The sequence below is a fragment of the Chlorocebus sabaeus genome, chromosome 12, assembly GCF_047675955.1.
Source record: "Chlorocebus sabaeus isolate Y175 chromosome 12, mChlSab1.0.hap1, whole genome shotgun sequence".
NCBI classification, from domain to species: Eukaryota; Metazoa; Chordata; class Mammalia; order Primates; family Cercopithecidae; genus Chlorocebus; species Chlorocebus sabaeus.
The window spans coordinates 62,024,292-62,036,868 of NC_132915.1; the positions used below are offsets into that span (position 1 = coordinate 62,024,292).

At 40.9% G+C, this 12,577-nt stretch overlaps 1 protein-coding gene across 4 annotated transcripts in view; it reads right to left on the minus strand.

Moving 5' to 3' along the window:
• The window catches only part of SMU1 (SMU1 DNA replication regulator and spliceosomal factor), a 36,072-nt gene continuing 23,495 nt past the window's right edge, over window positions 1–12,577 (minus strand). For all 4 annotated transcript variants that reach the window (XM_037998330.2, XM_073021713.1, XM_073021712.1 and 1 more), the window contains 3 exons: window positions 10,972–11,139; window positions 6,239–6,391; window positions 1–5,513 (listed from right to left, as the gene is read on the minus strand). In XM_037998330.2, coding sequence (XP_037854258.1) covers window positions 5,415–5,513; window positions 6,239–6,391; window positions 10,972–11,139 — 420 coding nt within the window. In that variant the 3' untranslated portion in view covers window positions 1–5,414. The remainder of the gene's footprint in view (window positions 5,514–6,238; window positions 6,392–10,971; window positions 11,140–12,577) is intronic.

Sequence of the window (12,577 nt, forward strand, 5' to 3'; positions counted from 1 at the left end):
CACAAGGACAAATACTGTATAATTTCACTTATATGAACTAAACGGCAAATGCATTGAGGTAGAACAGTACCAAAGGCTCAGGGGAGGGGAAGGAGAAATTAATTGACAATGTTACAGTGCTTCTGTTTAGGGTGATAACATTTTGGAAATACAATAGTGGTTGTATAACATTGTAAATAATGCCACTGAATTGCACAATTGTTTGGGAATTTTGTTATATATGTTTTACAATTAAAAATCCTAAGAACACTAAAAGAAAGTCATAGTAGGTAGGTTGGTGCAAAAGTAATGTGCCATTACTTTTAATGCCAAAAACCACAATTACTTTTGCACTAACCTAATAGTTATATCCTGAAGAGGCAGAAACTGATAGGTTTGTGTAGTTTTTCAGCTTGTATTATTACCACTAACAGCCTCTGTTGAGCCCTTTATTACTATGTAAGCAGCCATATTTAATTCTCAGAACAACGTAATGAGGGAGAGCCTATGAAAAAACAAAGCCCCTTAAAACATTAACGAAGGACATCACAAAAATACAAGTTCCAGCACTAACTCTGCTTTCTCTGTGATGTTTCTCCTGCCCGTTCATACTTGTAGAGAATAGGAATAGAGGCCAATTATGTCCCTTGAGAGTGCTCTTGGAACAGTGGCAAATTTTCTGTACATGAAATTAGCTTCTCAACTTTTTTGTACATATGATACTGGTTCTCAACCTTGGCTACCATTGGAATTACCCGGGAAACATTAAAACACTGATCAGGTCCCACCCTCCAGGGGTTCTGTATAACTCGGCTGGGTGTAGCCTAAGCATCAAAATGATTATGCACAGCCAAGGTTGAAAGCCACCAATACTGACACATAGATTTAATATTAACCACTGGAACAGAATACCACTGTTAAAATTGCTGTGGAAGGTTAAGTAATGGGCAGCCCCTGCTATTGCAAGTTTTTTGTTGTTGTGTTTTTTGTTTGTTTGTTTGTTTGTTTTTGAAGCCAAGTCTTGCTCTGTCACCCAGGCTGGAGTGCAGTGGCATAATCTCAGCTCACTGCAACCTCTGCCTCCCAGGTTCCAGCTATTCTCCTGCCTCAGCCTCCTAGGTAGCTGGGACTACAGGCGTGAGCCACCATGCCCAGCGAATTTTGTATCTTTTAGTAGAGACGGGGTGTTACCATGTTGACCAGGCTGGTCTCGAACTCCTGACCTCATGATCCGCCCACCTCGGCCTCCCAAAGTGCTGGGATTACAGGCTTGAGCCACTGCACCTGGCCTATTGCAAGTTTTAAACAAGCTCAGTCCAGGGAACTTCCTAACTTGGACATACACTTCATAGCAATTTCTTCTCTTAAAATAGTGGAAAATGAAGCTTTAAGAGCACAGTGAATGAGAACACTAGCAAGCTATGGCAATTTGAAAAAATGTGATTTTAAGAGTCAGTCTTGCACCTTTATCATTTAAATTTGGTTATCTCAGCATGAACCTTCTGAGACTGACAGCAAGAATTAAAACACCTTTTGTATATGCGGAAACTACCCTGTAGTCTACCTGCTCTCAAATTTGAGCATGCTTGCTGGGTCCCCACCACCAGTTTCTCTGATTCTGTAGGTCTGGGACAGGACCTTAGAATGTGTCTTTCAAACAATTTATCAGGTGACACTTTAAGAACCACTGTTACTAGCACAAGCCAAAGAAGTGACAGCAAAGACTGACATCCAGAATCTCGTAATTCGGTTCTCTACTCATCTCACTACCTGTGCTCTGCTTAGGTAAATGTTTTTGCAGAATGTGGAAGAACAACCCATGTATTCTTTGCCCCTGCCCAAACCTAAAGATTGAGGAGAAACTTAAGCAATATTAACAGTGAGGCAAGAGAGAAAAGAAACCTAGCTTTGGAGTCACATCTGGTTTTCAATGCGAGCTTCATGCAAGTTGGACTGAGTTAGGTCCCTCACGTCTGGAAACCTGTTTCTTCATGTCTATTTGCGCACCCTCATTACATTGTTCTGAGAATTAAATATGGCTGCTTACATAGCAATGAAGGGCTCAACAGACGCTGTTAGTGGTAGTAATAATAAAAGCTGAAAAAAAACTGGTGAAGAAGATACTGAATTGTACCTGAGATTTATACCATTTGCTGTTTAAAAAATAAACCATATCACCCCGAAAAACCTCCGTGCAATGTTTTCCAGTCATTAATTCAACAGCTGAATGGGGGGTAGGACAAATGTCCTTATGCTCATGGAATTTTAACGCCAGTTTAGCTTCTATGTTAAGAGCTGGAGAGCAGCATCCGGTCAAATCTGGTGGCTGCAGCAGAGCACTTCCCTAGGAACCGACTGCACACGCCCAATTCAAAAGGAAGTGCGCACTGATTCCCGGCAGCCGACTCCCGTTCGCTTAGCTGCTGCCACCCGCCCTTACCACGAGGTGACCGCCAATTTTTTAACAGTGGCTTCACCCGACGTCTGCAGGCCCCGACACTTGGCTCTGGCGGGTGCGCGGTCTCCCTACCCCCGGTAAGGGGCTCTACCGGCCCTGGACCCAAGATAGGACTCCTGCCTGGCGCCCACCCGGAGCGGCGGCGCCCCTGATTCGGCCGTCGGCCCCGCGCGTGCGCCGCCCGTCCCCGCCGCGGTCTGGCTGTGCGGGTGCTAGAGGGGAGCTGGGCTGTCCCAGCCTTCAGTGCTGGAGGGACGGCCGCATGGGGCTTCAGAAAGCCTAGGCGCCCAGCAGTGTTAAGGAGCGTGTGCCCATTTAAAGACAAAAACACTGTTTTTCAGGTTTGTACGAAATGAAGTTGTAGAAAGATTAACAAGGGTTACCTGGGAAAGGCAGATTTTCAACTTAGCGTTTACATGTTCACCCAGTGCATTATTTTATTTAAAAAGAAGAAAAATATATACTTAATGGCTCCTAATTCAGCTCTGTTTGCCTGGTCTCCCAAAACACCTATCATTTGCCCAGCACATACCTTGCCGCTATGCCACACTGCAGTCCCCAGGAAGGTTCCCTGTGCTTAGATCGCCTCCCAGTCCCTCCAGGAAGCCTTTCCCAACCCTTTCGCGTTAAGTGCCCCGCCTCTCATCATCAGAAAGGTGACTTGAGCTTTTATCAGTTTTAGTTACTCCTTTTAATATGCTCTTCTTCCCTATGTTTAGGCGAGTCTTTTTTTAAACCATATTCAGCACTTGGTGCCAGCAACAGAAGTGTTCCATAAAAATTCCTAGAATAAACCAACACGTGCTGACTAGATTCTCTATCTTCATAAACAGTGGTACAAACTATGCATATCATAACTGCCAGCTTCATGAGGTCAAAACTAAATCAAAAATTCTTCTCCAAGACTTTTAAAAAATTTTTTTAGCATAAACTGTTTCCTCTAACTTAAACTTCTCTTAAGTGAACGTGTCTTTCCACTGGGATGGCTGTCTACATTCTCAGGAATCCTGAATTCATGACTATGTTCAACTCCCACGACCATTTTAAAATCATCAAAATGGCAGCAAATGACATTACCTGGGCCAAAAAGCTGCAGGTTTTGTGGCAAATGGGAAATGTGTTACAGAATATGACTGGGAAAGAGGGATTTCTTAGTGCTGCTCAGAATTAATTCAGCAAACACTGAACATTACTACGTTCCCCACATAGGATCATACTGCATTTCAAGTCACAATCAAAGGTAAGTTACAAGGCTGGGCGCGGTGGTTCATGCCTGTAATCCCAGCACTTTGGGAGGCCGAGGCAGGCGGATCACCTGAGGTCAGGAGTTCAAGACTAGCCTGACCAATATGGTGAAACCCCCCCTCCCCCACTAAAAATATAAAAATTAGCCAGGCATGGTGGCATGTGGCCTGTATTCCCAGCTACTTGGGAAGTATCAAGAATCGCTTGAACCTGGGAAGTGGAGGTTGCAGTGAGCTGAGAGGGCACCATTGCACTCCAACCTGGGCAACAGAGCAAGACTCCATCTCAAAAAAATAAAATAAATTTTTTTAAAAAGTAAATTACAAGATTGCAAAACTTTTTTAAAAAAACCTTCCCCACTAGTTTGTACCTAATAAATGCTAACATTTAAAAGGGGGCACAAAAGGCCTGTGGAAACAAGAACTCACATTCTTGAAAGTAGTGCCTAGCACAGTATCTTCCTCATCATCAGAGGTGCTCTATACATCTTCAGTTGAAACATGAAACAGACATCCATATGCAAAATATTTTCAAGGATTTTGTTGACTTTTACATGTTTCTCTTTAGCTAACTGGTAATGATGCACATTACAAAGGAGACTTTTCTAAATCTCAAGTCCTTTTGCTAATTTTTCTTTGAAACAACAGCACATTTCCAATGCCAAACCATCCCCTACAATGTACAAAGGGGAGATGACAAAACTCTGAATTCTTGTAACGGATCCTGCAACTAGTTCTATTCAGAAGATGGAGACAATATTCCCTGGAGTTGACTGAACATGTGAGAAGGCACAGCTCAGAAGGAGAGGAAAGCTGAGGGCAGTGAAATGAGAACCTATGCATCACCTGGCCTTTTTACATGTTATCCTACTATCCCAGGAATTCACTTCTGCTATACTTGAGATTCGGGGATAATAATGTCACTCCTCCTCCCAAATTCTGAGTAAATATGTTAACTAGATGAGCATTTATTTACATTTTAGAACAAAGTCTCCAGAAAGGTATAAAGTTTATTAACATCTTCAAAAAAAAAGATGGGCCGGGCATGGTGGGTCACGCCTGTGATCTCAGCACTTTGGGAGGCCAAGGCGGGTGGATCACTTGAGGTCAGGAGTTTGAGACCAGCCTGGCCAACACGGTGAAACCCCATCTCACTAAAAATACAAAAAAATTAGCCAGGCATGGTATCACACACCTATAGTCCCAGCTACTCAGGAGGCTGAGGCAGGAGAATTGCTTGAACCTGGGAGGCGGAGGTTGCAGTGAACCAAGATCGTGCCGCGCACTCCAGCCTGGGCAACAAGCAAAACTCCATCTCAAAAAAAAAAAAAAAAAAAAAGATGGAACAGAATACAGCTACTGAATATGATATAGTTCCTTATTTACAAGTTTTACTATAGGAGGGACATTTTAATCAGCATTTCAAATAATCAAAGGAGAATTTTTTTCTAGAAATATCAGTATTTCACTCTCCAGGTATAAGATTAATGAAAACATTAAGTGACTGCACCAGTTAGAAGATAAACTAATACCTTAAAAATATATAAAAAAATGAAGGGGTACTTGCTACTTAAACATGAATTTTCACAAAATTATTCTTGTGACTAATTCAGACAATCTATTTGCTTAGAAAAGTGGGCCAAAAAAAAAAAAAAGAAAGAAAAAAAAGCACATTACATGAATATGCCTTCGTTTAAGTATGTGCTTTCACTGATTTAAAAAGGAAAGTTGAATTATGGTTTCCAGAGCTTTAGGAGTCCATCTTCACTGTAGGTAGCAATCAGGTTCTGATGAGGGTGATGTGCAATACCAATCACATCCTTCTCGTGCACCTGGAACATGTAAAGTACAGGGTTAGGGTGTACAGATCTGCAATAAATCACTCTGATGACGCTTCCAGAGCTGGGTGGAAAGGAAAGAGATCAAGGCCTGATATTCCAAATGGCATAGGAGAAAGATGGAGGAAGGTTTTCCAACTCACATCACATTGTGACATAATAAGAAATAAACTTTAGGCTGGGTGCAGTGGCTCATGTCTGTAATCCCAGTACTTTGGGAGGTGGAGGCAGGTGGATCACTTGAGATCAGGAGTTCAAGACCAGCCTGGCCAAGATGGTGAAACCCCGTCTCCACTAAAGATACAAAAAATTAGCCAGAAGTGGTGGCATGTGCCTGTAGTCCCAGTTACTTGGGAGGCTGAGGCAGGAGAATCACTTGACTCCAGGAGGCAGAGGTTGTAGTGAGCTGAGATCACACCACTGCATTCCAGCCCAGGTGACAGAGTGAGACTCCTTCTCAAAATAAAATAAAATAAAATAAAATAAAATAAAAAATAAATAAACTTGTTTAGTGTTAAGCCACTGAGATTTGGGGATCATCATAGCAGCTGACATTAATTTTACTTCTTGAATTTAACATGGAGCTAAATGTTTTAAAACAATGTTTTTTATACTGCGGGTCACATTGATAGTAGTCTGGAAAAGGCACATACTTCAGAGTTCAGAAAGACACAAGTCTTACCATATTTCTTTAGATGAACTTAGTAAGTAATACTCACTGTCAAAGTTCTCTCCAGTTTGCCAGTGACCGTACTGAAACAGTAGAGCACAAAGTCCTCCCCTACACAGTAGATCCATTCACCACGGGGAGAGAGGGCACAGCAAACAAAGTCCCCACCTTCTCTTTTACCAGAACTGAAGCTTCTGACAATCTAGATCACACCACACCCCAAGACAAAAACATCAGGATTAGTAGCAGCTCAACCATGTGCAGCCTTTTCAAGTGACATTTTTACGTTGTTATTTTGCACTTTGGTTTACTATCATTTGTAATTAGATCTCCAATCCTGTTCAGCATGTGCTAACTCCCCGTGCCTGGGAAATATTCAATAGATAAGTAATCTAAACTAAATGGCAGACAAAAATTTAGAATTCATACATCCCACATCACCAATCATGCCCTAAAGAGACATATTACCCTTAAGCAAATTCCATTGCCATACATAAAACAATTTTCTAAATCAATATACCAGTAGTTCTCAAAGCTTTCTGGATGTCTGCTCCCCAGTTTCCTCTAACAGAATGAGAAGCTTTCCCCATGCAGGATGATACTTTGTCTCTAAGACTTTGCTTGCTCTATTGATACAACATTAAAATCATCATAAACCAAGCTGAGAGAAACCAATCCGAAAAGTCTACATACTATATGCTTCCATTTCTATACCATTTTCCAAATGACAAAATTATAATAATGGAAAACAGATCAGTGATTGCCAAGGGTTAGGGCTTGGAATTAACTTGAAATTTAAAACATGATACCATTTACATTAGCAGCCCCAAAGTGAAAATACTTAGGTATAAATCTACCAAAATACATATAATATTTAAATGAGGAAAATTACAAAATTCTGATGAATGATATCAAACAACTAAACAGAGAGATATTCTATGTTCATGAATTGGAAGACTCAATATGGTAAAGACGTCAGTTCTCCTCAACTTAATCTATAGATTTCACACAATCCCAATCAAAATCCCAGCAAAGTATTTTGTGGATATTGACAACCCAATTCTAAAGCTTACACAAAGAGGCAAAAGACCCAGAATAGTGAACTCGATATTGAAAGAGAAGGACAAAGTTGGAGGGCTCACAATACCCAACTTCAAGATTTACACAAAGCTATAGTAACCCAGACAGTGTGGTATTGGTAAAAGAACAAACGGATCAATGGAACAGAATACAAAGCCCAGAAATGCACTCAACTGATTTTTGACAAAGAAGCAAAAGCAATGTAATAAAGAAAAGATAGTGTTTCCAACAAGATATGCCATAACTGGACACTTATATGCAAGAAAATGAATCTAGACACAATAAAATAAAGACCTTACAGTCTTCACAAAAATTAACTCAAAATGGATCACAGACCTAAATGTAAAACTCAAAATTGTATATAAAACTCTTACAGGATAACAAAAAAGAAAATCTAGATGATCTTGAGTTTGATGACTTTTTAGATACAATTCCAAATACATGATCCATGAAATAACTGATAAGCTAGATTTCATTAAAATTAAACACTTCTCCTCTGTAAAAGCCACTGTCGAGAAAATGAAGCCAGATGCAGTGGCTCATGCCTGTAATACCAGCACTTTGGGAGGCTAAGGCGGGAGGATCACTTGAGGCCAGGAGTTTCAGACCAGCCTCAGCAACATGGCAAGACCCCATTTCCACACACACATACACACAAAGTCGGGCATTGTGGCACATGCCTGTAGTCCCAGCCACTTAGAAGGCTGAGGCAGGAAGATTTCTTGAGCCCAGGAGCTCAAGGATGCAGTGAGCTATGACCATGCCACTGCACTCCAGCCTGGGCAATGGAGCAAGACTCTGCCTCAAAAAAAAAAAGGAAGAAAATGAAAAGACAAGCCATGGATGGGGAGAAAATATCTGTAAAAACTAGATTTGATAAAGAACTATTATCCGAAACATATAAAGAACTCTTAAAATTCAACAGCAAGAAAACAACCCAATTGAAAAATGAGTCAAATACCTGAAACAGACACCTCACCAGAAGTATACAGATGACAAATGAGCACACGAAAAGATTTCCACATTTCATTAGGGAAATGCAAATTAAAATGAGATACCACTACACACCTATTAGAATGGCCAACATCCAGAACACTGACCACACCCAGTGCTGGTGACGATGTGCAGTAACAGGAACTCTCATTCACCAAGGGTGAGAATACAGATACATCCATTTTGGAACAGTTTAATAGTTTCTTACAACTAAACATACTTTACCATACAGTCCAGTAATCACACTACTTAGCATTTACCCAAAGAAAGAGAAAACATATTAACACAAAAATCTGCACATGGATGTTTATAGCAGCTTTACTCATAATTGCCAAAACTTGGAAGCAAGATGTCCTTCAGTAGATGACTGGATAAATAAATGTTATTCAGCATTTAAAAAAAAAAAAAGCCGGGCATGGTGACTCACGCCTGTAATCCCAGCACTTTGGGAAGCCGAGGTGGGTGGATCATGAGGTCAGGAGTTCAAGACAAGCCTGGCCAAGATGGTGAAACCCCGTCTCTACTAAAAATACAAAAATTAGCAGGGCGCAGTGGCAGGTGCCTGTAATCCCAGCTACTCAGGAGGCTGAGGCAGGAGAATCGCTTGAACCTGGGGTCCAGAGGATGCAGTGAGCTGAGATTGCGCCACTGCACTCCAGCCTGGGGGAGAGGGTGAGACTCCATCTCAAAAAAAGTAAATAAAAAATAAGCTATCAAAGCATGAAAAAACAAGGAGAAAAATGCATATTATTAAAAGTCACAATGAAAAAGTTACATATTTTATGTTTCGGACTACATGACTTCCTAGAAAAGGCAAAACTATGGAGACAGAAAAAGATCAGTGGTTGCCAGAAGTTAGTGGGGAGGGAGGAAGGATAGAAAGGCCATAGAGAATTTCTTGGAAGTGAAACTACTCTGTACAATTCTCTAATGGTAGACACCTGCCATTATACAATTTGTCCAAACCTACAGAACATACACCACCAAGAATGAATCCTAATGTAAACTATAGCCATTGTGTGTTAATGATGTACCAAATGCACGTTCATAAGCTGTAACAAACATACCACTCTGGCACGAGATACTGATAGTGGGGAAGGCTGTTCCCATGGGAGGGACAGAGGAAATATGGGCACCCTCCGTATTTTCTGCTCAATTTTGCTGTTAACCTAAAACTGCTCTTAAAAGTCTGTTTTTTAAAAAACAACAAATTATGACAATGGAAAACTGATCAGTAGTTGCCAGGGGCTAGGGTTATGGAGAAGATGTAAGTATAAAGATGTAGCGTGAGAGTTTCTTTGGGAATGATAAAACATTTCTGTATCCTGGCCGGGCACGGTGGCTCACACCTGTAATCCCAGCACTTTCGGACGTGGAGGCAGGTGGATCACCTGAGATCAGGAGTTCGAGACCAGCCTGACCCACTTGGAGTGAACCCGTCTCTACTAGAAATCCTAGCTACTTGGGAGGCTGAGGCAGGAGAATCGCTTGAACCCGGGAGGCGGAGGTTGCAACGAGCCGAGATCACGCCATTGCACTCCAGTCTGGGCAACAAGAGCAAAACTTCATCTCAAAAACAAACAAACAAACAAAAAACCAGTTCTGTATCCTGATTGTAATGGTGGTTACATGACTCTATACATGTAATGAAACGTTACAGAACGATTAAATCCCTGCTTAAAAAAAAAAAAAAAATGCATGTTAAATCTTAGATTTAACCAAAACTGGTTAAATCTAAATAAGATCTGTAATAGAGTTAATAACTGTACCAATGTCAATTTCCTATATCTGATCATTGTATTATCATTATATAAGATGTTATCCTTGGAAGAATTTGAGAGAGGGAAACATGGAACTCTTCTGTACTACTTTTGCAGCTTCTATGTGAATCTAAAATTATTTTTTCGAAATAAAGTATTTTTAAAAGTCAAGCACAGAACTATGAAGTGTGCTCAGCAGATGTACTGGGCAGCTGTAGCTATTATGCAGTGGCCCAAAAGATACTGCAGACCAGCCATCTCAGCTATGGATTCTGAACTACTACTCCATCAGTTATAGAACTCAAAGAATGGAAAGACAGTACTATACACCAGCCCCTGGGTCTTCTCTATGGTCAGCAAGATCCCCACGTGTCCAGGCCAATAATCCAGTAGCACTACCATACATACCTAGGACTTGAGTCCTCAAACTTGATGCTTCTGACGCCCCCAGTGCTACCCTACAGTCCACAAAAGTGAGATTCCTTGAGAACCTTGAAGGTTTTCTGACTAAAAATACACTGAGGACACTGCTGCCTTTCTCCTATTAGTGTTCCATTTTAGAGCGTGGTAGCTAGGAGATGTCCTGAGTTGGTAATCCATACTACACTGTATCCCCCTAACTCAGACAAACATTGTTATCTTAAAAACTTCAGTGAGGTTCTGAAGGAGGCTTAAAGACAGATAGGAGCTTCATTTATCCAAAGGATGAAAATGCTTAATATACAAACACCCAGGGGAAAGGAGATCACTTTTGAAATACCGAAGAGATAGTTTACAGAGCTATAAATAAATCCAAAAAAGCTACTCTTGGCCACTTGTATTACTTTTCCCAGTCTTTTTACAGAGAAAGGAACCCAAATTTGGTTATTGGGAGGGTGGGCCTGGACCAGGATGTGCTGATTTGGGAATGGCCCACAGGTCCTGTGCAAGGGTACTTCTGAACACTCACCTGCCCCTGCATGTTCATGATGACCACTGTGTTTGATCTGTTGCACACCACAAAGTGCTCAGGGTTTTTAGGAAGTAGAATCACACTGTTGACGGTAATATCTGTCCCCGCGGTGCTGCCCAGGGATTTAAAGGTATTTGAACATTCTGTGGTCTTCATATTCCAGATCTACCACACAAAAATTTAAGTTACAAACCTTTTTTTAGATACAAAAAGTTCTAAAGTTTTAGGGTTTAAAACATTAACAGGTTACTAAAAAAGAGTAGAAATGACTCAGGGGAAAAAAGTTTCTTACTTGATTTTAGGTCCAATCAAATATCCAGCACTGCCATATACAGTTGTCCCTCAGTATCTATGGGTGAATTGGTTCCAGGATCCCCTTTAGATACCAAAATCCAAGGATACTCAAGTCCCATTTATAAAATGATGCAGTATTTGCATATAACCTATGCACATCCTCCTATATGCTTTAAATCATCTCTAGATTACTTATAATACCTAATACAATGCCCACACACCACTTCCTTTGTATGGATTCAATGTAGTACTTGGCATGGGGCAGATTTAAGTTTTGCTTTTTAGAACTTTGTGGAATTTTCTTTTTTCCCCCCAAATATTTTCAATTGGTCATTGGCTGAATCCATGTTCCAGATACAGAGGACCAACTGTACAGAGTAAGTATTCATCATGTATTTGTTGATGAATTGGCAAAAACAAAAGTCACAAACTAAAATTTAAAAACTTTTAAAAAACTACGATCTTTTCTAATACCTTTTTCCTTAGCCAATAGAGCTCTCTCTCTCTTTAAAATTAGTTGTTTGTCAACACTGCTACTGTCATAAACAACCAGAAAGCTACCCTTGTCTGGATATCAAAACCAAATAGGGGGTCAGGCATGGTGGCTCACGCCTGTAATTTCAGCACTTTGGGAAGCCAAGGCGTATGGATCACTTGAGGCCAGGAGTTCAAGACCAGCCTAGGCAATATAGTGGGATCTTATCTCTATTTAAAATAATTAAAATAAAATACAAACAAAACAAAAACAGGGGCTTTTTTTTTAAAATGAGATGAGATCTCGCTATTTTGCCCTATTGTCCCCGCTGGCGTTAAACTCCTGGGTTCAAGAGATTCTGTCACTTCAGCCTCCTGAGTATGGGACTACAGGCAGGTGCCACTGAGCTTGGTTCAAATAGAGGCTTTTTAGCTTGAGACTCTATCCTGAGATTTTGATGTGGTAGGTCTAGGGTGAGGCACAGGCATTTTTTTTAAAGCTACAAATGATTCCAATGTACAGTTTATACCGACAATGACTGAATAGAAGTCACAATGTTAGCACACACACATGAGGAACTTTGAAGTGGAAGCTACTCTTGGCCACTTGTATTACTTCTCCCAGTCTATCTTTTCACCTTGTCCTTCTGGGCTCTTATGAACTGAAAGGGTTAAATCAGGTAGCACAGAAATCTGAGATGTGCTTAGAGAAGGGATGGACCAAACATTAAATAGCATTGTCCAGATACCACTCAATTCACCAGGCACAAAGTCTCTAAGGCATGGACTCTGCTGTGTTTCCTCTGTGCCTTCCACGGAGCTTGGCACAAAGCAG